A 27,705-nucleotide genomic window follows, 5' to 3' on the forward strand; every position below is an offset into this window, starting at 1 on the left:
AACATCAATGATAACATTCCTATTTGTATTGTGTATCAAGCTCTTGTTGATATAAATCACAGCTATCCAATTTCTATAACAGCTAATGACATTCTTACATCAATGACAACCTTTCAACAATCTCCACTGATTGCCTTTGACATCAATGACAATATTTCCATCACAAATTAGCCTTATGTCTGCTCTAATTCGCTGTAGTTCTGATTGAATTTTCTGTCCCTTGATGAAATTCGCTTCTTCTGGTGACTGGATCCGCTCTTTTGCTAACTGAACCTGCTCCTTATTGACTGAATTTGTCCCTTACTGAAGATTAAATTCGCTGTGTCGCTGATTGAAATCGCTGCTCTGCTTTTAAATTCGCTATTTAGAGAAGGAAAATGCTTTGAAATGATGATCAAATGAGTGATTTGATTTGACATTTATATGTGTTTGAAGGAAAGGGTGTCTCTTTTAGATCATAGGCCGACCTGATTTAGTCAAATAAAATTAAAATCATCTCCTCAAGGTAGCCGACTTGATTAGTTTTTAAAAAATTTTCCTTTTTCAAATTCAACTTTTTGCGCCAAGTGTTTGTGTGTGTTGCTGGGTGTGGTTAGGCAATTTGCTCCTAAAGGGGAGCAATCGAAATGAATTTCGCTCCTAGAAGTGAGCAATGGAAGTGAACTTCATCCGCCATCTAACCGTTAATTTGTCTCTTCATACCTTCAACTTATCTCTTGGGGTTTTGCTATCCATGTGTGTAGATGTATCATACTTCAAGGAAGGCCTTGGAAGCAACTTTTCTCTCATGAAAGATCAAAGGAAGAGAAATTCGCTCCAAGTGAGGAGCAATTGAAGTAAATTTCGCTCCTAAAGGGAAGCAAAGGAAGTCACCTCATATTACCATCTCCATCCTTTCCTTTGTCAAAAAATCTCCAAGAACTTGATCCTTTTAATGATCAAAACGATGTTGAAGGCATTAGATTTGTTCATTGCCCTTAAATATGCAAAGGAAGTCCAAATCGTTCCTAGGAAGGCACAAAGGAAGTGAAAATTGCTCTTGAGAGGGAGCAAAGGAAGTCAATTTCGCTCCGAAGAGGGAGCAAAGAAATGAACTCTATACTTAGTCAAATTCAAGGTTGCTTGTTGTGGATTGAATTCATTGCTCGAACAAAGACATCACATGATGACCAAAGGGAGTTTTAGATGCCTTAGAAGGCTTGGAGAGGAAATTCGCTCCTGAGAAGGAGCAAAGGAAGCAGATTTCGCTCCAAGAATGGGGCAATGGAAGTGGATTTCGCTTCTAGGAGGGAGCAAAGGAAATTTTCATATACTTAGCCATATTTTGCCCCTTCAACCTGCCTCCCACTGGAGTACGATCAGATCACTTGGATGACGAAGAAAACTTTGCATAATTGATGAGACTTGATCCAAGGGATTCCTCCATCAAACTTCTTCCTAACCTCGCTCATCTTGACCTCTCCTATTCAACGTCTTGTCATAATAAGCATTGATCAATCAGAATGATGACAACTCTTACCCCACTCACTCAAATTTGCAAGAGAGATATCATGCTAAAAGACACTAGGACTAGAAGCAAAGAGGGGGTCCCCATTTTGATGGGGTGATGTTGTGAAATGCTCACAACACCTTCCTACAAGATGGGTTTCAGACAGTCAGGCATATCTGATATTCTATCATATGAGTATACACTTAAGCCGCTTATCTATTTATGCATAAACAACACACAGATATATATCTGAGAAGGGCAAATCTGAAATAATATCAGACTGTAGTATTGTGCCTGATCTGAAGACTAATTACTTGTTCTATGAGTCAATCTTAGATTTATTTGCTCTTGTTTGAATGCTTCAATCCTCCTAATGGATCTTCCTTGATGTTGGTGTATTGCTTGTTGATTATTGTTGATCTGTAGAATGTCTTAAGGAATGAATGTTCTTGACCGATTGCCTGATGGCTTCCTTCCACCACAGACCCCTCTATTTATATCCCTTTATTCCTTTGAAGAGAGGCGATTCTTGTGAAGAGACATGCCTCTTACTTAACCGCTGATTAATTATTTGTTTCTTTTTATTTATCGCACCTCTTCATGTTTTATTAACAACTTTACTTGTCTTATAATGTTGTTGTTTGTTATCATTGTTTTCTATTAATTTGATCGCTGTTCATCCTTGATCACTGACCTATTATCAAGATCGCCACCTCAGAATCATTTATTCTTACTTGCTTGCTTCATTACTTTCTATCGTCTCCGTTCATGATAAGAGTCTCCTTTGAGGTGGGAGCATACACCAAGACTCATAATTGGCCTTAGAATTACTACGGAAGGATATGTTGCATAACCCATGATATTACAATGATACACTTCTCAAATTATAAAACTAGAGATCAATACATATTAAGCAGCTGAAATGAAGTGATTTTATCAGAATAGAACCTTTCCAAGTAAGCATAGAAAATGCAAATTTGGAACAAACTGAATAAAATGTACCTGATGCTGAATCTGGGAAAAAGTGCATGCATAGCTTGATAGAGCTCCTCAATACCTTTCTAATCTCTCAAGAATCATGAAAATTAGAGATCTAGGCAAAAAAGAATGAACTTGGAGGCCAATAATGAAGATTTGACTTCAAACAGCAATTAATTTCACTTGTAGCAAAATATGGCAAAATGGCCTACACTATGAAGTGCTTGGAACCAGCTTTCGATGATACCTTGTTTACAAAATTTTGACACTTTGACGAAAAGTTTTGAAAACAGAAAAAATTGGCCCTATTAGGGCATTAGGAGTTAGAAAAGGCCCCTAGGTTCTAGGCGGTGGTTGCCATGTGACCTCTTGCTGTGATTTTAAATGCTTGGGGTTTTTTAAAAAAAAATCCCATCGAGGGTGGAGCCCTAGCGATAGAATTAGCTATGCTCCCTATATAGGCTTAGCACTCATGTAGGGCTTACTGTGGGCCCTCCCTAAACCACTACCAAGGGCAAGGAAATCTATGTGGAAATAACATAAAAAAAAATTAATTAAAAATTAATTTCACAGATCCTACGAGTGATGCAAACCTTGCTCAACATTTATGCTAGTGAAGGAAGATACTCTTGAATATGCTGAATTTACTGCCGATGGGAGTGTAAATTGATAGCGATAGATCTGCATGATTCTTCAAACACAATCTTATACAAAATTTGGCAAACCCTCTTAAAATGGCCAAAATTATTTTGACTCCAAAATATAGAGTTGCTTATATGAAAATAGGGGTTTTTGGGCCTTTTGGACTTAATGTGAGGTCCGTTTTGTCCCAAAGTGCACCCAACAAAAGTTCCTACTTGATTATCTCCCAAATTTGAGAAGGGGTTTGTAGATCTAAAGCTCTAGTACGATGCTAGAGTCACCAGTGGACTCAAGCTCCCAAGGTCACCCACAACACCAAAGATTATCTCCTACAAGAGAGCAGTAAGAGCAAAATTAAAGCAGTAAGAGTAAAATTTTGCTTGATTATGGTGCATTAAAGATCCAAGATCAAAGATGCATCAGATCAAGGATGTAATATGATGTCTTGCTTATATAGGCAAAGTTGAGATAAAGGAATAACTAGGATGATGCCAAGTGTCTTAATGCTATGTCATGTGACAACTATAGGATACTATCACATGTCTAGTAGAGACTTCTAGAAAGATTCCCAACTCTCTAAGTAAACATGTGAACATGTGTGAATAGTGTGTAACTAATAACTAGTTAGATAATGTGCCTTGTTCACAATACAAAAGGGAAATGGGATAGATAATGACTGCATCAGTGAGAAAGTTTCCAGTTTTTGGTCACTCAGGCATGTAACTCCAGCAAACTGGGCCATAATATCTACAAATCAAGTCCAAGCCTGTAATGTCCCCTACTTGGTTTAGGCCTGTTTTAACCATAATTAATCTATCTCAACATACTTATGACTTAAACTAAATCGATTGGACTTGTGCACCTCATATTGTGCTTACAACATTAGCTCCCTAAAGGTAGTCTGATCTGGATTATAAACTAAGGTATCCACTCCTCTCCTTGGATGGTTGATGAGCATGACTACTTATATCTGCATGTTTGGAATGTGGGGTTGCATTGGTAAAGGCATGTTTCATGTCTCTTGGGTAATTGGCACCTTCACCAACAATAATCGCTGTCTAATCAAGCTTAATCTAAGTTACCGGTTCGGGTTTGGATTCGGGTACGGATTCGCGGGTTCGGCAAATTTTTTTTTTCTTGGGTATGGGTACGGGTTCGTCCGTACATATATACATATATTAATTATAAATTTATATATATACATATATATTATATATATCCATACAAAAATAAAATATACAATGTGCCTTTCCATACATAAATCACAAATCATAAATCATAAATCCATAATTGCCAATGCCAATAAATATCCATATATCGCAAATGTTATCAGTAAACTAATAACTAAAGTCTAATATCATATTCATAATTTGCAAAAAAGATAATATTCAAGTTTCAAGTTTCAACTGATTCAAGTTTCAAAATGTGAATATGTCATGACACAATAAAAATTCAAATTACAAGCCATCTATGGGATTTAAATTCCATATTCATCTTCATCTGAACCATCCAACCCAAGCCCAAGGTCATCAAGTGGTTCAAATCCAACATCAATTGAACCACTATCGAATGGAATGTCACACCCACTAGCCAAGTCTCTCTCAAGTTCCATAGCTGGCTCGTCTATAGAGACTTGGGCAAGTTGTGCAACTGTAGCATCTAAATCAGCACACTTAGGGGCTAGATCCCAATTCCTTGTTGCACCCACATTATATTCAAGGTCCTTATTTGACAGCAAATGAAGGTTGGAGTGTACGTAGACCAAATCCTCAGCTCTCTTTGCACCCAAATGATTATGTTTGACTGAGTGGATGAAGGAGTATGTACTCCAATTCCGCTCAGCTGAAGAAGAACTTGCAACCTGTTAAAAGTTAAAACATTATTAGAAATTTATAAATTATAAAATAAAAATATGATAGCATCAAATGGAATTGGAAAACTATAAAAAATAAAAAGATACATACTTGGGAGAGAAGTTTAATTGCAAGAGGCTGCAATTAAATGGAGCCTTGACCATGTACATACCACCACTCATCAGCATCCATCCCATATCTAGCATTGAGAGCTACAACATCATGATTTTTTGTGGATACAAATTGGCCAAACTCCTTCATGACAACATTTCTTGTCTCCTCATCTTGATATATCTTTTTAAAGGCAGCTCTATAGCCAGAAGCAACCTCTGCATCTCTATATGGTGGTACCCTCCTTGGTGTTGCAAGCATCTCTGCACTATAAAATTTTGGTGTAAAAGGAAATGCTAAGAGATGTAAGGGATTGGTCATCTTGTTCCAATGGTCAACAATAATATTCTCCACAACCTTGAAAAATGTTTCCGTTGGGTCATTTACTTTTCTTTTTATTACTTCTCTTATTTTCTCCACCATGCAATCCATGCCATCATAAATCTCACCCAAACATGGGCGATCAATATCAGCATACCTAATCATGCTCATGATGGGCTCAGTGAAATTCAAAACATATTCCACAATATCCCACCATTTCTCATTAAGGATCAATGCTCTTACTTTTAGAGCTCTTTCTGTCTGGGACTACTTCCATACACTCCACAATCCGTTGATGACCATAGAACTCAAGGCCTCTCGCCTTCACAAGTCGTCTTAAGACGAGTGTGTGAGATGAAAATCGTGTTTCAGCTACCTAACATGACATAAAAAAATACACAACATATATCAATTATAAAAAATTAAAAAATAAAATTAAAAATTTAAATTAGTAATTACCTTCAACAACTCCAACTTGGAGAAGGTCCTAAAAATGGCTTGTGACATATGATGATTAGTCACAAACATTTGAATCTCCTCGCCCTTCTCGTACAGTTTTTTCACCCAATCAATTTGTGTGCCAATCTTTTGCATGATTAAATTGAGTGAGTGGACTGCACATGGTGTCCAAAAGATGTGACCGTATGTAGCCTCCACTATAGTCCCCACTGTGTTGATGTGTATTTTGTACACGACCAAACACAGAATAAAATATTGAAAGGTATCTTATCCTCTCTTGAGTAAAGTCTCCGAATGCTGAAGATATCGCAAAAAAAGGATCAATCGGAAGGACTTCAAGGTTCTGTTTTGTAGGATCTCTACTCGCGGATAAGCACCAGTGGTTGTTGTGTTTGCTGTTTCTTCAAGGGGCCTTACGTACTTTCAAAGAAAGCTTGTCCGTGCTACTATCTTTCCAAATGAGGAAACAGGATTTTCCTAATACTAACAGATTTTCAAAAAAGATCAAAAGATAAGGGTTTCGAGGAAAAAATACTTAAACTAATCCTAAGAATGACTTAATGAAGACTGGTCTTGATAAGATTCTACCAATTTCAGTATCGCCAAAGGACTACAACTCCACTAGAATTGGTGTGATCTTCTAAGGGTATTCAACGATTTTCAAATCACCAAGGAGATAGATACTATCAGGGAGATACATATCAATACTTTTAATGATGATTGAACTCTTAACCAATCTTAATGTTTCCAGTTGACCACACAAGGCGTTCTTACAATCAGTAAGAAGCTAGTGGTTTGGAATGTGAGTCTTATCGAAGATCAGGCACAACATTCGTCCTTCAAACTTAAAATTTAAATGCTATCTCTACTAGGAGTGATTCAAGAAGATAAACAACCATGAAAGTAGCCACAAGGATTGCAACAAAACACCATAACTTCAATATTTCATTGATCTCATAGCCAAATAAACAACAATTGTTCAACTTTCTCTCTTCACTACTCAATTTTGCTACTAACAAAATTAAACTTATTTCTCTCCAACTTTCTAACTTTTCTAACCTTTCTCTCTCTAACCCCCCTCAAAATGAAATGAGTGAGGTCTTATATAGCATCCTCAAATACATGAACCGCCCGGATCAAAAGAAGATCGATGGCTAAGATTGACACCTAAACCCTAATTAGGGTTTGTTACAAAAAAGTCCCCATTTTGATAAACATTATTAATCCATAGCCAATAAAAATTGGCACAAATAACGAGGAGACATAGACCAATAGGAATTAAGCTGCCACATCATCTTATAACAACTTTTCATCTAAAACTTTGTTCCCTTTCCTATGCTCTTTTCTAGCATATTCAATGAATCTGGACACAATTCCCTCAATCTCAGCAATGGGAATCTCAGGAAGATTGTTCATTCGTTCTTCCAAGTGAAGGACTTGATCAAAAGCAGTGAAAAGAGTCGTCTCCCACCCAGGCTCAAGTTCTTTGGTCTTCTCAATCAGGAACATAGTAGCATACATTTGATCTTGTTGCCTTTTTGTGATGATGTTCTCTTCCTTGCAAAAGATGACCTTGATTCTGTCCTCCAACTCCTGGATGTCCACATCTATCTCGATATCAATCCGCTTGTCAAGGATGGTACACAACACCTCAAACACCTTGTCTTGAACTGGATGGATGGTGCCTTCAACCCAGCTGCATTTGGTGTTGACGTCTTCAAAAAGAACTTCCTTCATCTGGAGCAGAGCTGACCACTGCAGGAGGCTATGGGTTCCTCCATCCATTATATTTTCTTGTGCTAAAATCCGTCTTGGTGTTTCTCTTATCACTTTTAAGACTGGGATGATAACATCTCTAGTGTGAGTGAATGCAGCTACAGTTATCATTAGTTTGTGGATAATCTCAAGGACCTGGATAGCTCGATGAACTGTCTTCATCATCCTCGTTGCAAATTCCATGGCCACCTTGTAAGATTCGTCAATCGAAGAACTCATGAGTTGAACTAGGCTCTTCACCCTCTCTGCCTCACTTATTGATTCAAGAGGAAGTGCATGTAAAGGAGATATTGCTGGATCCTATCGTCTCAAAGGCTAGTTAAGATGGCTAAAATAATTCCTCCAAGCGTTGACCTCCTTTTCAAGCTTCTTATTCTTTTCCACTTCCTCTTTGAGTTTGTCTTTGAGTGCTTTCAGTGAATCAGTTGCTTCTTCCATAGCCTGCTCAGTGGTAAGTGGACCAAGATCAAATGTTTCTAGATCATATTCTTCTGCTAGAATCTCATCCTCATATTTGTCCACCACTGGTGTAGCTATCTGCACTTTTCTAGATCCTGTCTCATCTCTAATTACCTTTGACATCTTTGTGGCCCTCTTCTTCTCTATTACTTCATGAGAATTTCCTATAAGGCTTTCCAAGTCAAATACATGTTCTTCTTCTTCAACCAGAACTACCCTTGTCAGCCTCTCTTTCAGCCAATCCAGAATGGCAGATCTCGTTTCCCTCACTTGTATTTCTTTAGGTAGAGGTCTATCTTCCCGGAAAGGAGATGTTGCTTCATCATCATTCTTTTCTTCTTGTTGCTCATTATGTAATGTCCCCATTTTGCGAGCATCAGAGTTTGTAAGAATTGGCTTATCATTTGACCCTCGTAGGCTAACAATTATTGATAGAGGGCCTTGTGTGGCAGTTACTTGGTGATTAGAGACATTACTCTTCAGCTGGATTCAGGTTTTGGCCTTTGCACAGGTTTTTTGACTCAGATTGGCACACTTACTATTTATAGTAAGTCACTATTCAGGGTTTCTATTTTTAGACAGGCATCCAATCACATGGAGAACAGGGAGAGTCGACTCCTAGCTCAGACGGCTTAGCAAGGCTTAGCAATCAGACAAGTACATCAAGAGATATTAAAGTTTAAGTGACTTAAGTGATTTATTTAATATTTTAATATTATTATAAAGTTCTAAAGTAACTTTATAATAATAAAGTCACTTTAATATAATAAAGTGCGTTAAGTGAATAATTTAATGTGGGAATAAATCTTTTATCCCACATTGGCCAGGAAGGTGTTCGAGCTCTCTTAAGGAAAGAATAAAAGGAAAGGCAAGAGTTCATTCTCGGCATCCAGTTGATAAATAGTATTTTGATTGATTTTTATTGTGGAGCCTAGGGCTTTCACAATTTTCTTCTTTGATCATAGGAAACGGAAACTTCCTATTGATAGCAATTTTGAAGGTGTGAAATAACACCTGAATTATTGCAGTTGTGGGAAAGAATACTCCAGTTCTTTCATTTGTGCAAATTGGTGAAGTTTTCTACAAGGGTTTGAAGTTTATTGTTGAAGAACATTTATAGTTGGTTGTGAATCATCCTTCTTTGGCACATGGAGTTATATCATTCTTGTTGGGAGAGATTATCAACAAATTAATCAAGGTTTTAAGAGCAGATTGCAAGTTTGTTCTTGCTGCTACAGTGCGCATGAACAGTGCCGCGATACAGTAACTCGTGAATAGTGAAACGCTACAGTGAGACGTGAATAGTAAAATCGCTACAGTATATTGCATCTTAGTTGAGTCTACTCAAGGGTTCTTCAAGGGTTTTAATTGCTGCTCATTTCCAGATTAGTTGCTGCTGTCATGACATTGAAATTTGGGCAGAATTTATAATTGTTGGAGGCCGTACTATAGCAGCAGCAGCCACACATGTTGCTTCATAATTTACATGGTATTTGAGTTGCTACATTACCCACAACGTAGGCGATTCATTGGATCAGGTTCTCTTGCATTTAATTTCAGTATTTAATAGACATTCGAAGTTGGTTGTATGCTGCCATTGTACTCAGACCTGGGTATTTTGTTTCATATCATATTCAGCTGTCAGCCAAGAGTCTTGGCCCTTTCATATCTGTGGTAATTGGGACATCAATAAAAAGGAGTTGCATATGATATATTTGTAGTATTTATTTCAGTTTGCAAGATAACTGTTTGTCTTAATGTCCCTAGCTGAAAGTCAACATTTCATAATAGGAATTGCATGGCAAATGTTCGATAAAATGCTTATGGCTGTAGCTCTCATTTCCATACTCTAGTTTGCAGCATATGTTATTTGCACTTTCTTTATTCCTTGGTGAAACATCATTGAAAACTCAAGCAAAACCCAAACACTGAAAACATTGAAAAATCAAACAAAGGCAGAAAATTGTGGTTGGTTAGAGTCCACCAGGTGTGGGTTCTTACACATTAGCACCAACTTGGGGAGATTGACTTGATGAATGCTGAGGCATCTATCCTTTTCCTTGTTTATCATTTTGTACCATGGATTCCATAGACTCATCAATCTCATACACTATCTGCCTTTGATCTTCTCCTTGACTTGCTTCCTTTTCATGCCTAGAAGATGTACTTGGTGGGCGATCAGGATTTATTTTTTGCTTCTTCTTGGAAGGTTCTCTCTTCTCAGGTCCTTCTTTCCTCTTTGAGCCTTTGGAATGAGAAGTATTCTCACTCACACTGGCCTCTCCTTCTTCTGGTCTTGTTTTCAAGGTGAATGTCATAGATACATTCTGCTCCTTCAACTTTTGATGCTGTATGTCCACCCATCTGTGAGTGCAAGATAAAACGGGAGCCATCAAAGCTTTTAGGTCTAAAATCTCAGGCTCATTCCAATCTACCTTCACTTCTTTATCTTCCTTCTCATAGGATGATTGGAGGTATCTACCACTGTCCTGGGCTTGATCGGCTACTCTATAAATTTTGCATTTCCTGACGAGATCCAAGGGTAATTTGGAATGCATCTTTCTTTTGACCTCTACATCATCCTAGACATTCATCCAAAAGTCTTCCACTTGAAACTCATGTTTATACTTCTTCCCGACTATCTCTTCTATATAACCATGAGGATCAAAATTCTCCCTTGAGGCAAAGGATGTGAATGAATATAGAGATAATTCTTTCTCTGCATCTTTCGTGGCCTGAGTATTAGGACACACTTCAACTGAGTTCCCTAGTATGATGGGTACGGGAATCCCATTTCCATGCTTGTGTCTTGATGCCTTCGCATAAGCTACCGATTGCCTAGTCACCTCAAGTTGTATTATCCTGTCTGTAGGATATCTCGGCAACATGTAGGGAGGTGAAGGACATCCGTGAACTCTGATGTATGTGAATTTTGGAAACTGAATGAACCATGCACCATGCTTCTTCACGAGCTCCTGTGTGTCCAGAGACAGTTGATTGTGAATCCCACCTTGCAATATCCTGGTAATATTCATTGTGAAGGTGTCATTGACTAGCTTGTAGTCACTTCCTAGTGGATGATGCAGTTGAATATAAGAATCACAAACTCTTATTTCTTCGGGTCCTCTTCCAACAACTCCTCTGTGAGGTAGTCCTGCATAGTCAAAACCTCTGATCAAGGCATATATAACATATGAACTCATGTGAAATGACTTGGTATGCCTTAGTCTTCTCAACTGTATGTCCAGGCTATTGCTAATGATTCTAGCCCAATTCAACATTCCCTTTCCTTGGACGATTAGTTGTATGAAGAAGAACATCCATTTGTCGAAGAAGAAAGCTTGAGAGGCACCTGTGACCCGATTGAGCATGGTTATCAAGTCCTTGAATTCTTCTTGGAAGTCGATTCTATGTGGTGTATTGGGAATCTTGTTCAAGTGAGGTCTGCTCTTGAGTAGCCAATTCTTGTTAATGAAGTTCAAGCAGGAATCAGGATCATCCTCATAGATAGACCTAGCTCCTTCTAGACTTTTGTAGATCATGTCTCTATGTTCCGGGAGATGAAAAGCTTCACCGATAGCTTCCTCTGAAAGGTACGCTAAGATAGTTCCATCCTCGGCTATGATCGTCCTTGAGTGTGAATCATAATGCCGAGCACACTCGATCATCAACTCATGGCACTTGATTGCGGGAGGGAAACCGACAGCCTTGATGATGCCACTCTCAATTATCTTCTTTGCAACAGGTGACGGCTTGCCGATGTTGGGCGCTTCTCGAAACTTCTTCACATTGAAGTTTCCTAGATTGGTGTCTTCGATATTGCTCCACTTGGACACGATCTTGGTCTCCAATTCGTCATTCCTCTGATCCTCCTTGATGAGAGCTTGTCGAGTAGTGGATCCTCTAGCCTTGGGGGTCGTCATTTGACACCTACACAAAAGCTTAAAGTTAGGGTTTGAGCATAATATCTTCATTATAGGAGATTTGAGACCTTTCAAGGAAATAACTAAATATTAATTTGAAAATAATGATAAATCTAAGAATTATGAATTTTCAAATTAAATTAAAATCAGATTGTACAAGACTTGGATTTTTCAAAGGATTACTATGGAAAATCAAACTAAAATATGAATAAAAATTTCAAAAATCTGATTCTTCATACCTCTTCCTTGAATTTTAGCTATCAACCTTGAAAAATGAATGAAGGGAGATGAGAATTTGCTGGACAAGGACGTTTGATCTGAATTTCAGGTCCTCCTTTGGATGAATTATGCTTCAATCAGCCTTCAAAAGAATTTCGCCTTCCACTAGCCTTCAAATACCTTCCAAATTCTGGAAATTTGCCTTCAACTAGCTCAATTTCGCACCTCCAAATCTGCTTTTCAAGTTCGCATGAGAGATAATGAATGAATGATTTGAATTTGTCAAAATACACTTCCCTTGTATAGGGTGCTCACCTTGATTTCCTTCAAGGCCGACTTGGCAAATAGGGAATAAAATAAAATAAAACCCCTCTTAAAGGATGGCCGACTTGCTTGTAAAGGCAAAATAATGAAATATTGAGCGCTCAAGCATAATTTTTTATTTTTTAAAATTAATTCCAAAGCTTAAAGGTGGATTTTTCATGTATTTTAGGGTTAAAAATTAATTAATCAAATTATAAATGCCTTAATTTATGCGAACTTGTTTCAATCTTCCAAATGTGCTATAATAGGCAAATTTAGTGAAAAATTATGGGCTAGCTTAGGAATGTTAAGGCTTGATCAAGACTTGATGAATTTTTATTCTCCTTAGGCATTAAAAATGTTCAAAGTGATGGAGGCTTAAATTATTTCAAGGCTTAATTGAATTTTTCATCTAGGCTTGTTCACTTCATGAATCAAAATCTTCACAACCTAGATTTGCAATCTCCCATGCTCTTGCCCTCACAATTTTGCAACTTGCCTCCAACTTAGCTTAAACAAGGTGAATAATAGGTGTTTTCAAGGATTTCGCCCTGGACCCTTTGGAAGGGTCAGGAGCGATTTCCCTGACTAGGCCATGAATACCATATTTTCTTCACTTCGAAATCCTTCGGAGGCGAGCTTACGCTTGTTTTGGCCTAACAAAGTCTTGGATTTCAATTTTTTAGCTCTTCACATGAGTAAACTGGGTGAAAATAGGCATTTCGCCCTGGACCCTTTGGAAGGGTCAAGAGCGATTTTCTCTTTTTAGGTCAAAATTCACCTTTGCTTGATCATTGACCTTTTCCAAAGGCAATCTCCAGGGTCTATTCATCTCAACCACTGACTTGGTTCAACAATATTTTGAAGGAAACACTGCATTTTTGGAAATTTCGCTCTGGACCCTTTGGAAGGGTCAGGAGCGAGATTCACTCTTCAGGCTAATTTTCCAATCTCTTGCTCTTCAATTCATCAAAATTCCTTCAGTTTGAATCCACTTCTCAACTTGCTAGCATTGGTTTGATCCTCACAAGGTGAAAAAGGTCAATTTTGCTCAACAACCTAGCCAGGGACAGGACCTATCCAAAATTTCACTCTGGACCCTTTGGAAGGGTCAGGAGCGAAATTCTCACTTGAGCTCAAAATTCACATTTTTTGAAGGTCATAATTTCTTCAACGCATTCTAAATAGTCTCTTTCACCTTTGTTTAGGCCTGGTTTAACTCAAATCTTGAAGGAAAAGGTGACTTTAGGTTTTTTCGCTCTAGACCCTTTGGAAGGGTCAGGAACAAATTTCTTTGTTTGTAGCTCATTTTTCATCATTCCAACTTCAATCCACCTCACAAGGCCTAGGAAATAGTTCTCTTCTCTCACCCAATCCAAGTTTGATTTGATTTTGCAAGGCAAAATAGGAGTTTTTAGGATTTTCGCCCTAGACCCTTTGGAAGGGTCAGGAGTGATTTTCCTCTTCTGGCCTAGAATCATCACTTTTGGAGATAAACATCAACTCAAGGACAATCTCAAGGGCATCTTTTACCTTGGTCTATGCATAGCTTAGCATAAATTTGAAAGGAATATGTAGATTTTAGGATTTTCGCTCTGGACCCTTTGGAAGGGTCAGGAGCGAAAATCTTGTTTTAGGGCTATTTTGCCATCCTTTCAACTTCAAATCTCCTCCAAGGCATAGAACATCTTGTCTCACTCTTCTCCAGGGTATAAAAACCAAAATCTTGTCTTGATTTGCAAGGAAAAAGGGGCATCTTAGAAATTTTGCTCTGGACCCTTTGGAAGGGTCAGGAGCGAAATTTTCATTAGGCTTCAAAATTTGCATTCTTGGCAACCAAAATCCACTCTAAGGCAATCCAAATGCCTTTTGACACCCTTGTCCAAGCTTGGCTTTGCTCAAAATTTGGAAGAAAAGATGAATTTAAGGATTTTCGCTCTGGACCCTTTGGAATGTTCAAGAGTGAAAATCACTTTTAGGCTCAATTCCTCCATCTTTCATGGTTTATAGCAATTCAAAGTCAGTCTTAGGGGCAACTTCATCTTGATTTTACCTTATCCCACACTTGATCTAGCAAAAACTTTGATAGCAAAAAGAGGTTTTGAGAAAATTTGCTCTGGACCCTTTGGAAGGGTTAGGAGGGAAATTCTCATTCTTGACCAAAAATCATCATTTTTTCAACTTGAAACTTCTTTGCAAGGTAGGATTTCATCTTTAATTGCCCTAGAAACAAGGTTTCATGTCCAAGAAAGGTCAAAAGTAGGTTTATAAGGAATTTCGCTCTGGACCCTTTGGTAGGTTTAGGAGCGAAATTTCCTTTCCTGGCTAGAATCTTTCATTTTCACAACTTCTAAACATCCCCAAGGATTCCAACATGTTCATTCTTCTTCTCATCATGTCTTGGACACCAAAATTTGGCCAAATAAGGCAAGAAATGTCTCTTAGAGAGATTTTTGCTCTGAACCCTTTGGAAGGGTCAGGAGCGAAAATGTTGACTTGGGCTAGATCCTTCATTTCTCCCTTTTAAAACGACCTCAAGAGGCAAAGACAAGTTATTTTTCTTCCATCTACGTCATAACAAATAAAAAACTTGACCTTCTTCAATGCAAAAATATGAGTTTTTTAGGAATTTCGCTCTGGACCCTTTGGAAGGGTCAGGAGCGAAATTTTCTTTTTGGTCCAAAATCCTTCATTTTCATATGCTTTCAAACCTTCAAAGGCAACAAGGATGTCCCACCTTCCTTCCAAGATACCCTGCAAATCAAAATTTAGCCAAACAAGGAAAGAAATGAGCTTCAAGAAGATTTTCGCTCTGGACCCTTTGGAAGGGTCAAGAGCGAAAATCTCATTCCAGGCTAGATTGCTCACTTTTCAAACTTCAAACCCTCTCATAAGGCAAAATTAGATCATCTTCCATATTATGAACAAGGTTTCTAGTCCATTCAGGGTAACAAACAAGGTTCACGATGAATTTCACTCTAGACCCTTTGGAAGGGTCAGGAGCGAAATTCTCCTTTAGAGCTTGATTCTTGACCTTTTGAACTCCAATTTTGCTTTGAGAGGCAAACAAAGACCATTCTTCACGCATCCCCATCAAGATCCTGCCTTTAGCCAAGTAAAAATGAGAGCTTTCAAGAATTTCGCTCTGGACCCTTTGGAAGGGTCAGGAGTGAAATTCATATTCCTCGCTAGTTTCTTACCTTGGTTCACTTCATTCTCCATCAAACTTGATCAAATCAACTCCCTTGCTTCACAATCAAGACAAATCTCTATCCAATTTGGTCTGGGTAAGGTCGAACTGGGTTTTCAGGGCCAAAGGAAGGCAGGAAAGGGAGATTTTGCTTTGGACCCTTTGGAAGGGTCAGGAGTGAAAATCTCCTCCTAGACTGGCTTTCATCATTTCAAAGCCTAAAAACTCTCCTTCAAGGCAAAAATGTATCAACTTTCTCAATTATGCCTCAAAAGTCAACAATCTTGGTCATATTCTTCCAAAACTCCTTCAATCATCATCAGGTGCCTTTGCTCATCAATTTCTGAAATCACCACTTCGATCTCCTTCTGATCACTGACTCTGCTCAATCAACTCAGACCTGGAAGCAAACATGACTCTAACAAGAAAACCATCAGACTAGACCTACCCTGACCTTAGACCTATTCACCCTCTTCTTCAATCTCACCATCCTGATTCTCCTGAAAGGAAATACTTCATTAAGGCAAACTTAAGGTTCCAGGCAGACAACTAATGACCTCTCAAAACTAGGCTAGACTCAGCTTGAAGGAAACCCTAAAACAAGCTTTCAGAGAGTAGCCCTAATCTAGCCAGCCCAGGCAACCACTCACTCACTCAAAACCAAGCAAGTAGAGAGAAAAACTAAGGGAAAGCAAAACCCTAAGAAAAAGAGGGGGTCCCCATTCTGATGGGGCGATGTGTGAAATGGTCACAACACATTGCCCTACAATTTTTAGCATTGTCCGTTATGACTTGGACAACATTTTGAGGCCCCACCATGTCAATGCATTCTATGAGGATATTGGCAATGAAACTTGCATCTTTCACTTGCCCCTCACAATCCACCGCTTTCAAAAACATTGCCCCTTTAGGGCACACTGCTATAACATTGATCAATGGCCTATTTGTACAATCTTTCCATCCATTAGAAACGATGGTCAAACTTGTTTCCGACTATGTATCTTTGATGACTTTCAACTGTGACTCTATGAATGCTTTCTCCTTTGCCAATAAGGTGGTTCTCACCTTTTCATACCCCAGACAAACATAATCAGAAGGTGTGTTGCAAAGGGTATGTACCATGTCCCGAAAGTAAGGTGATCTAACAAGGTTGAAAGGAAGCCCATTGCCATAAATGCAATGCCCAATGCTCTGATCTGCAATCTCTCTCATTTCATTTTTGAAGGCAGTATCCAATGGGCCTCTTTTCCGTGAAGCCACAACATTTTCATTCTCTAGTGGAGCAACTGGTGGTTTTGGCATGAAAGGATGCGATCCGGCTGGTCTTGTGGAGCCAATACTACTAGAAGGCCTCGTAGTCTTCGAGCTTGACTGGACAAGAGGATGATCAGTCTTTGCTTTGCCACTTCTCCTGTCAGCTTCCTCTTGTTCTCTAATATATTCCAAAACTAGAGCTTTTGGCAGCCCCTTGCCATCTGATCCCTTACAAAATTTTATTCCATGCCCGGGGATGAAACAAAGGTAGCCTTTCACTCGATAGTATGAGCTGGTATACTCAGTGCCACAATGGTTACACTTCCAAACAAAACCCCCACCACCAGACACTTGCTTGATCATTGTTGTATAATGCCAAAGTGGTGAATCTTGATCAATTTTAAAGGCGTTATTTTTAGTTCGGGCATGGGCAATTGAACTAGAGCTTGCACTTGCACTTCCAATTTCAGCCATTATGTATGATTATATGAATAATGGACCTAAAATAAAAAGAGAAAACACAACATTATTGAAAAAAATTGATAAAATTTCGGCGGCATTATAACCCCATACTATGCATACAAAGTGTAAAAAAATATACAAAACTCATTTAAAATTTTTTAGAAAATCTTATAAAAAAAATTAAAAAATTTGAAAAATACTTAAAAAAATTCTTGAAAACTTGTAAAAAATTCAGATTCACTCACCTTTGATGGCTAAATCTTCTTTCTCCAGTGATTCCTATGCCTTTTATGCGTGTCTCACATCTTCATAGTCTCTACCTTCGAAGAAAAATGCAAAAACTAAGAAACCCGGCTTTAGAGAAAAAATCTTCAAAAATGCAAATAGAATGAGTTGAATGAATGTTTTGATGCATGAAATGCATCATAAAGGGGCGAATTGGGGTTTAATTATTAATTAACTATTTTTTAAAGTACTTTTTTATTGGTTTTTATTGTTTTTGGTGCCACCTAGGAAGGACCCGGGTGGAACCCAAGTCGAACCCAGGAGGACCCGGGTGAACCCAGGCTTGTGGGTTCCCAAAAACGGGGCCCACGGGTCAAAAACAATAAAAACCAATAAAAAACCCACAGGGAACCCGGCCACCTGGGAAGGACCCGGGTGGAACCCAGGTCGAACTCGGGCCGGACTAGGACTGGGCATGAACCAGGACCTGGACCCAAGCCAATACCCAAAGAACCGGTAACTTAGAGCTTAATTAATCTTCCTAATAATCATCTTTTCAGATATCAATTCCCATATTCTTAATCCATTCGTTTCCTCTATTGAATAAAGATCGCTGTCTAGTCAAACTGACATCTTATCGATGGCTATCACTTTTCTTATTGGGATTGTGCCTTTTCAAAGTATAAACAATCAGGTTGTTCTTCATGATATTGATTAGTTTATCATACAGTTTGCTTTTCACTTGTATAATCGCTCTTTCTACCTTTCTGTATTTAACATTAACCAAGTTTATGGAACGTTGTTTGATAATCTCTGGATTCGATAATCTTCCATGTGAGTGTGTTCGTTATGGGGACATATATTCATCAACATCTCTTAGCTGGGATCATATACGAAAGGAGTTTCGGTATTTAGCATAGCTCGATAATTTACCGTCAGTGAGGAATCATTTATTGTAGTCTTCCCAAAGTAGGAAATTCTCAGACATAAAACTTCACTGAACCATAATTTATTTATTTATTAAATATTAATCAAATAATACTATTTAATGGATAAATAAATTTTAAGAATATTATTAGTAATAAATATTAACAAATCTTAATTAAATAATAATATTTAATAAATTTCAAATTATCATTCGCTGTTAATTATTATATTAATTAATAATAATAATTGCTTCATTTAGGATATATATAGCGATCAAGGAGGGGACATGATAAGCCCATCTCTGCATAGTGTTCACCTTCCACCAGCCTATCAAGTCTCAGTTCCAACAGCAGATATTTCTGAGGTTTTCACCAGCCACCCTTCAAAAATAGAATTTAAATCTTAAGCACTTGGAGTACCATCATTTGGCAGTAATCCAACTTCTAAATCTTTTGCAGGCAGATTAGAAGCTGCAGCCTCAGACGAGACAGCAAAAGAGGTTCTAGTCTGTCTAGCATCTAGGAAAGGGATTATGCAGTCAGACACTGAAGCTTTCATCATGTGGCTGGGACTAATAGGTGCTGGAACCACACGTGGAGCCCAGGTGCAGCAGTGTCCAGATCACTCTCCTGAAGCAGATCTTTATGGTTTCCAGCAGTTGGGGAGTAAGACCCTTAAGAAAATGCCATTGCAGTCTCCCTAGATAAACTTTCCTGATTTAAATAATATTTAATATAAAGCTTGTTAATGATTGAATTGCAACAGGAAAAAAATAAACTTATTTGGAGAGAGCCTGAATTGATAAGAACCACAAGCTTAATGTCTGAACTACACATTTGTAATTACCCCTTCCTAACCGCCCTAGGGTTTTCCCTAGAATCACCATTGCACAAATTAGGGTTAGGGTTACATATTTACCAAGTAAAATACCTCTCAAAATAATGTGATCCTGGAATCGAATCCTGCAATCATAGCATAAGAAACATATACACGTATAATATATATCCATTATTAGGGTTAGTCCATAACACATGATATTCATATAATATCTATAACATCATTTCAAACACATTAGGGTGTGGGAGAAGAAGCATGATAGGTCCAGCTGAAGCCATCCTACACTAAGCCTGAGAGCGGAATTTTGGCCCTCTTGGCCCCAATGATAGGCAACATGGAGATCCACTCGGGGTATCCTACCTAGTGGGGTGCTTGTACCTGCTTTCCCTATCCATGCTTCATCTCCTAAAATTAATAGCCATCATTATAGAGTCGGTGAAGAGATTGTAATGGAGGTTCCTAGATTGTCCTATCTAAGCCCAACAGCGGAGCTTTGGCCCTCTTGGCCCTGGTGGCAGGCAACGTGGACATCCACTCGGGGTATCCTACCGAGATGGCAATCCTCATGATTTGCCCCTTTCTTACACCTCCTTCCTTCTATACATGATGGGGGTTTTCAAACAGATTTTTGACGTATGCATTTTATATCTAATCATATATATAAGGAATAAATATTGATAATTAATGCATAAGCTAAATATGTACCACAATAACTATCATTCAGATTATTCGATGCTGACTATAACAAGTCTGAATCAGATTAGTGTGAGTCGGATCCTGAATATGTCTCTTCTGTTTACACGGTTCTGATGCTGTTTATTGTTCCTTGTTGCTGTGATTATGTTTAGTCGATGATCCTTTAATACTTAATGTACAGATCTGAATATGTAGATCTCATATATCTTTTTGTTACTTCCCCCTCCTGCCCGAATACCAAATGATATATATATCTCTACTTCTCAAATGAAAAGATACATCTCACTCAAAGACATACCTTATAGAAATGTCATGACTTTTGTTGAAGTCCAAATCACACCCTTTAGTAAATAAACTAACCGCTGACCTTTTGCTATCATTAAGCACTGCCTTAAATAAGTAAATCACTGTTTTAACAAATGCAGTTGCTAAATCCTTATCGCTGCCTTTTCAAGTTAATCCATGCTGATCGCTTCCCTTTAACAATTATTGTCAGTTCTTTGACTTGGGAGATTATTATTATTTCATAGATGCCTTTATTAATTCTGCTGCTTTCATTTCTAATTGTTGTCTTCACAATTTCTTGTAATATCCCTTGCTGATTATGGCCTTAAAATGCTGAAGATAGGCTCAAGGAATATTATATCAAACAATTCACATTCAGACTTTAGACTTGCTGTTCTGTGTTTCAGACTGTTAACCTGCGTGTTATTGACACTGGGAAAACTTTGCATAACTTGCGTGTTATTGATACCGATGCACATTTGCAAATGATGTAGAAGATATACAACAAACTAACAAGAAGAAATACATCTCAACTGCAACTCATATGAGATGAACATTTTAGCAAACACTTGCCATACATGCTTCAGAATAACAAATTAAATATCTAATACTGCTGTCATTAAGATCTGATTACAATTTCAGACTGTTACAAATGACACAATAAACTAATTGACCTATGAGGTATTCACATGCTACCCTACTTTTCTGAACATAAGGTACTCAGAAAATTAGACATTACATAGGTAAATAATGGTCAAGAACCTGGGTATTTGATGCCACAAGGGAGTACATCCCAGCAACCATGTAGGAGCTGACACATGAATTTTTGAAGGCTTCAATAGTGAAATCGCCCCACTAGGAGTATGGCGCCATATGCCCTTGAGTTGCAGATGTAATAACAAATAAATACAACACTCTCCCTTCCAAATAATGATTGAAATGATTGCCAAGGCCAGCCGAGTTGAATGAACAAATGCCCACAAAATTCTGAGCAACTGACAATGAGTAATGAGTGAAAATGTGACTCAGTAGGTCTGATCGCCTTCCATGGCAGATCACGATTTGGACTGAAAATCACCTTCAAACTCCTCCAAACCACCACCAAAAATACCTTCACGAAATCACCAACTCCTGATTAAAGTGCAGATATCAATTGATCATGAATTTGAAGCATTCTCCCCATTTGATCTCCAATTTGCTATGCAAGATGACTTCAGAAAATTTGGCCTATGGCCACCAATGAAGCTCAATTAGAAAGACTGAAATGTCTTCCTCTCAGCTGCAAAAACACAATAAGCTCCAAGTTGAACTCCTGAGGTAGAGCTCACAGCCTGCGATAATTCGGAAGATCTTTTACAACCTCAAAATCGCATTACCATTTGAGAGTTTCCATTCCCAATGGCTGAAAATTAACTGCAGAAACCCTTGGCTCCACAAGCTATCAAACAAAGAAATATTCAACAACTGGATGCCCAACAATGAGGCTGCCCCCTCTATTTATTCTTTTCCTTCAAGAGGTCGGCCTCCTTCTAGAAGAAATAAAATAATATTTAATTGAACTTCTAGAAGTTTTCCTTAAAAAATAATATTATTTGTGTAACTTAATTATTTAATTGCACTTTAGATAATTAAAATATCATTATAATATAAAGTGCAATTAACAACACACGTGACATCATACGTGAGAATACATTATCTCACCAAAAATCATATAAAAATAGAATGTGAAGCCACAAGCAGCTGCCCAAGTGACCCTCTCATCACTTCTTGGCCTATGAGGGTCAAGTAATAGGCCAAACCCCTCTGCGGACTGATCCTCATGAAAATGGGGACATTACATTACTGCTCTTAATTAATGGTTGCATCTATAATTTTGGAAATGCTGCATTACGAGTACTTTTTAATTGCTGGTATACATTATTATATTTATATCTGTCTTGGGTGATTTCATATGAATATTGCACTATAGTCGGCCATGACAGAATTAATTTCATTGTAGATTCACTGCACCTTTGTCCTCAATTTGGAGTCGGCCAGCATAGGAAAATTATAATGAAGTGCATCTTGCATAGTGATGAGGAGGTTGGCCTTCTTTTGGTCTTTTCATAACCAGTCTGTAATTATTCTTATTTATTATTTTCATCTCTTTCTGGTCGGCCCTAGGCTTAGTGCTATGGTATGTATTTATAATATCCTAGCTTTAGGCGGGGAATGACAACATTGAAATCCTTTTCAAAATAAAAAATAACTATTAATATATATTTTACTGGACAAAATAGAAAAGCTAGTTATGTGTTTCTTTCAAACTGTTTTTTTGGCAGGTGATTTTGTCATTCACTGTAAAATGAAAAGGAAACAAAGTAGAATGAAATGTTTTTTTTTTTTTTTTGTTCCTTGTTTTCAAATGAAGTTTGCTCATTTTAACCTGAACTAAAGATATATTACAACAAAATTCAATCTTATTATAAGCTGTCTCTTTTTATAAAAATGTCTGGAATTTTGAAACTAACCCTTTTCAGTTTCTATTTGTTTTTTGAGAAAAAATTAAGCTCATGCTATTGCTTTCATCCTGATGATGGATCATGTAGTATGATCCGAAACTTTGATGATGAAAAATTTGACACAGTGCAATCCAGAAATCAATATTGTTAACATTATGGACTGTGGAAATTACATGACTTTAATCAAGCTCATGTTTATTTTCTGCTATTTTAACTTTTCCTGTAAACAGATATAATCAGAAACCTGATTTCTTGCACACAAGGGAGCAGTAAATACATTTCTATCATATTTTTTTAAATGAATCATTTTCCTGCTCACTAGCTAAAGAGTTTGGATTTGTTGATCTGCAGGTATTAGATGAAATTCTTGAAGGAAAGCGAAAGCCTGTACAGCTATCAAGGATATTAACTTGTATTGATGGTGTACAGTCCCATACACTCGCACTAAATGATGTTTTGCTTGCACAACCATGCCCTGCTGCAGTGTCTAGTTGCTCATTCAGGTGAGATATGAGAATTGACTACTGAATATTTGTTAAATGGTGAGATTCACTTAGATTAAAGGATTCTTTATGGGTTGATCTGCCTCTTATATATTAATATTTTAAAATATCTAGCTGCTAGGAATTATGGTTAGCATAGGCATTTTCATGTGTGTGTTGCAGTAAAGCAGCACATATATTTTTTAAAGCAACTACTTTAACATTCTACTTTTTAGATGTGTCCATAATGTGCATTCCAATGGATTATAACTTACTAAATGTATAAGTAAACAGTTCTTCAGTCAATCTCTGTATATATAAGATTGTTTATTCCTTGCCTTCAGGATACGAAAGGGTGATTCATATGATTCCCATTTTCACCCAGTCCACAGCCGATCAAGTGGTCTTAGAGTGTGTACTGCTGCTGGTTCCACAGCTGCCATGCGTTCAGCTGGAGGTTGCCCCATGCCTATCTTGTCCAGAGATCTCCAGTATATGGTCAGAGAACCAATTTTGCTACCTGAACACTCTAAGGTCATGCATGGATGGATCAAAACTGATGAAGTTATGCATATTGTGTGGGGTTGTAGAGAGGGTTTCATCTACATTGATGGTTGTCACGTTTACCTTCCTCTCAAATATGGAAATACAGTTCAAATTTCATCTAAATGCCCTCCTCTGCAAGTTTACATGCATCCATCCCGCCTGCAACATGTTACTAACTAAATATGGTTACATACAAAATTCCTATTAATTTAATTCAATTTGTATCTTTCTATTATGGATCAAGTTTCATGCACGATGACCTTGGTGTCAATGATGTTGATCCTTCTCTCTTTTCTTGCCTAAATTTAATGCTTCAGGTGGTATACACCCTGGCTTGTAAAATTGTAAATACACACAGAAGATTGAGTCATATAGTGCTTCTTCAATACGATGTTACAGACTACAGCTAAGTTTTGGCACCAAACAGAAACTTCAACAGACATTTGCCATTTTGTGGCTCAAATTCAATCCCCTGTTTCAAATGTTTTTTGGCTGCTATTATGGTTTTGTCATGTCTAATTATGTGATTTGAAGAGGCAAAGCTAAAGCTATCACAAATCTTTGGCTAAAAATTGGCGGCCTTAAAGCATCTAAATATATATATTTTCCATTAATTAATCGCCATATGTGCATAAATGTCAAAGTAAGTTATTTTATATAAATCATAGTTCCACAGGACACAGGATGGGTTTCCAGGATGAGGGGACCAAGTGCCTAAATTTGGGGATGGCAAGGGGACAATGGGGAGTGACGTCAATATATATATAGTATTTGAAAAAATAGTTATAAAAAGATATATAAGAATTACAAATGAAACTTTGGCAAATTGGTAGAATACTAAAACTTAATTACTACTAAATTTTGAAGTGAATATTAAAAATTTAATATTGAAGTTTGAACAAAATGAAAATGTTGAATTCAAAATTTATATTACATTCAAAATTTTATAATCATGCTGATAATGAGTACAATGATGTCAAAATAAGAAAATGGAGTGAAGTGAGGCCTTAAATTATCCCTAAACTCCTTAGTAGAACTGTTGCAAGTGGGCTACACATGGTCAAGCTCTGTCAAACAACATAGTTATATGGTGCTGCCTCAATATGATGTTACAGGCTACAGCTAAGTTTTGGCACAAAACAGAAACTTCAATCGACATTTTCTATTTTGTGGCTCAAATTCAATGCCCTGTTTCAAATGGTTTTTGGCTGCTATTATGGCTAAATTTTGTAGTGAATATTAACAATTTAATATTGAAGTTTGAACAAATGAAAATGTTGATTTCAAAATTTATATTACATTCAAAATTTTATAATCATGACGATAGTGAGTACAATGATGTCAAAATAAGAAAATGGAGTGATTTGAGGCCTCTAATTATCCCCAAACTCCCTAGAACTATTGCAAGTGGACTACACATGATCAACCTCTGCCAAACAATACCCACTAGCATTGATTGTATAATTGTAGTATCCTTACTATGTTGTTAGTGTTAATGCATTAGTAGCTTCTGCAAGATAGATTTTCCTAAACTCATTAATCTCCTATATTCTGTTTTTGGTTTACTCATCTATGCTATTAGATTATCTGAACTAAATATGTTTATCAGACTGTAACTTTGATCTTGATTATGATATTGATATTGGATAAAGATGGATTAGATCGACGACCTGCTTAACATAGTTAAGCGTCGATCTAAATGCTATTAGTTATTGTTATTGTTTACTTTAACACCAATTCATTATCGAGTGTGCTTATATCATAATTTGCTTTGACACCGATTCATAATCGGGTGCGTTTATATCATACTTTGCTTTGACACCGATTCATTATCGGGTATGTTTATATCGAACTGTTAACATATACAAATGGCACCGAGTTGTTATCATAAACACCGAAGTGAATCGGTAGACAGTCATGACCAAGTGACATCTTGGTCGGACATGTCTAAAAGACATGTCCGATCAAGGTGCCACTTGATCGTGACTGCGTTGCTATATATACATCATTCAAAAGAAAAGGAAGAATATTGAAATCGATACATGTTCATCCTTCAGACCTGCAGAAAAGAAATACAATAATATTATTGTCATAGTAATAATACCAAAATTGAAAATACACAATCTAGCATATAACTTGTTCATTGAATTGGAAATTGTAATAACTTTTACATGGTATCAGAGCCAAGTTGATCGAACTTGAGGCTATTCAATTTCGTGAACAATTTAAGAACAAGGTTATATACTGCATCACATTTCTCCAATGGCCAACGCTATCAGATTCGAAGACAGACTCGGAGGTGGTGATGATTTTTCAGCCTGAAAGTTCAAAATCCACATAATCTTAAAGGAGAACAAAGTGGATTCATTTGTTCAAACTAAAAATGACAAACCTGAAAATGAACCTGACAAAACGACATAGACTGAAGGAAATGAAAAAGCCATCAAAATAATAGTTGATGGGGTGAGAAACAACATAATGCCCATCATAAGAAAACATCATACAACCTATAAAATGTTCAAAGCACTTGAAAGCACATTTGAGATTTCGAATGCAAGTCGAATTCTGGCATTAAAACGAGAAATAAATCATATCCCCATGAACAAGGGGGAGACAATCAACGCCTACTTTATGCGGATATCAACTCTAAGAGATGAACTAGCTACTCTGGATTAAGAGATCAAAAGCAAAGAGTTAACACTCATTGCTCTAGATGGGTTGCCTAGTGGATGGAGTACATTCGTCCAAGGCATCAGTGCAAGGTCCAAATATCCTAAGTTTGAAAGATTAAGGGACAATTATCTTCAAGAAAAATCAAGATTGAACAAAATAGGAATGAAACATAAGAATATAGATGAAGACCTACAAGTCCTAAACACTAACTCCACCAAGCAAAACAAGAAAAGGCAGTTTAGAAAGAGAAAAGGTCGTCAAGGCAAGAATACTTCAAAGAAGGACTTATCTCACATCCAATGTTACAGATGTGATCAGTTCAGACACTATGTTGCAAAGTGCCCGGAAAGAACCAAGAAACATGCTACATTTGCCAAAGCAGGAAAGACTAAAGGGGAAGATGACTCCGGAAAATATGTATTCTACTCAGCACTCACAAGCCAAGCTTCTAACAAGATCAACTCATGGGTGATTGACAGTGGCTCATCCAGGCACACCACAGGGTTTAGAGAAGTACTTGACTCCATGACAGAGGAGAGTAATGGGGAAGTAACCATCGGAGATGACTCCACACATCCAGTCAAAGGAATGGGAACTTGCACCATCAAATTGAAGACAAACATATCCTTGTGGCTCGAAGGAGTACTATATGTCCCTAACATCAAAAGGAATCTAGTCTCTATATCGGCATTGGAAGATAATGGATACAGAGTGATATTCATGGACAACAGAGTATTGGCTTGGCCAAAGAACTTGTCCATCAAGAAGGAAAAGACCATTGGATAGAGACATGGCTATTTGTATGAGTTGTGCACATAACCCAACCTAGCCCTAATCCATGAAGCCACTAATGCAAATGAAGTTTGGCATAGAAGATTAGGCCATCTGAATTTTAGGGCTTTATCTTCAATGGGAAACCTTGTCACAGGTCTACCCAAGTTAAAGCAAGATCATTTAGGGGCATGCAAAGGATGTGCCCTAGGTAAAAATACCAAGGGTACATTCTAAAATAGTACTAGGAAAACTAGTAAAATTCTAGAGTTAGTTCATTCTGATGTATGCGGACCTATGTTCATGTCCTCTCTAGGGGGATT

General features: G+C 37.5%; 1 protein-coding gene across 1 annotated transcript in view; it reads left to right on the forward strand.

Annotated features, from left to right (window-relative positions):
* Nucleotides 1-24,406, forward strand: part of LOC131030645 (NADH kinase) — a 153,839-nt gene extending 129,433 nt beyond the window's left edge. The window contains exons 4-5 of the mRNA XM_057961552.2: nucleotides 23,262-23,413; nucleotides 23,737-24,406. Of these exons, the coding sequence (XP_057817535.1) occupies nucleotides 23,262-23,413; nucleotides 23,737-24,118 (534 nt within the window). The 3' untranslated portion in view covers nucleotides 24,119-24,406. The remainder of the gene's footprint in view (nucleotides 1-23,261; nucleotides 23,414-23,736) is intronic.
* Nucleotides 24,407-27,705: the final 3,299 nt, after the last annotated feature.

This window comes from Cryptomeria japonica, chromosome 3 (assembly GCF_030272615.1).
Source record: "Cryptomeria japonica chromosome 3, Sugi_1.0, whole genome shotgun sequence".
Taxonomy (NCBI): Eukaryota; Viridiplantae; Streptophyta; class Pinopsida; order Cupressales; family Cupressaceae; genus Cryptomeria; species Cryptomeria japonica.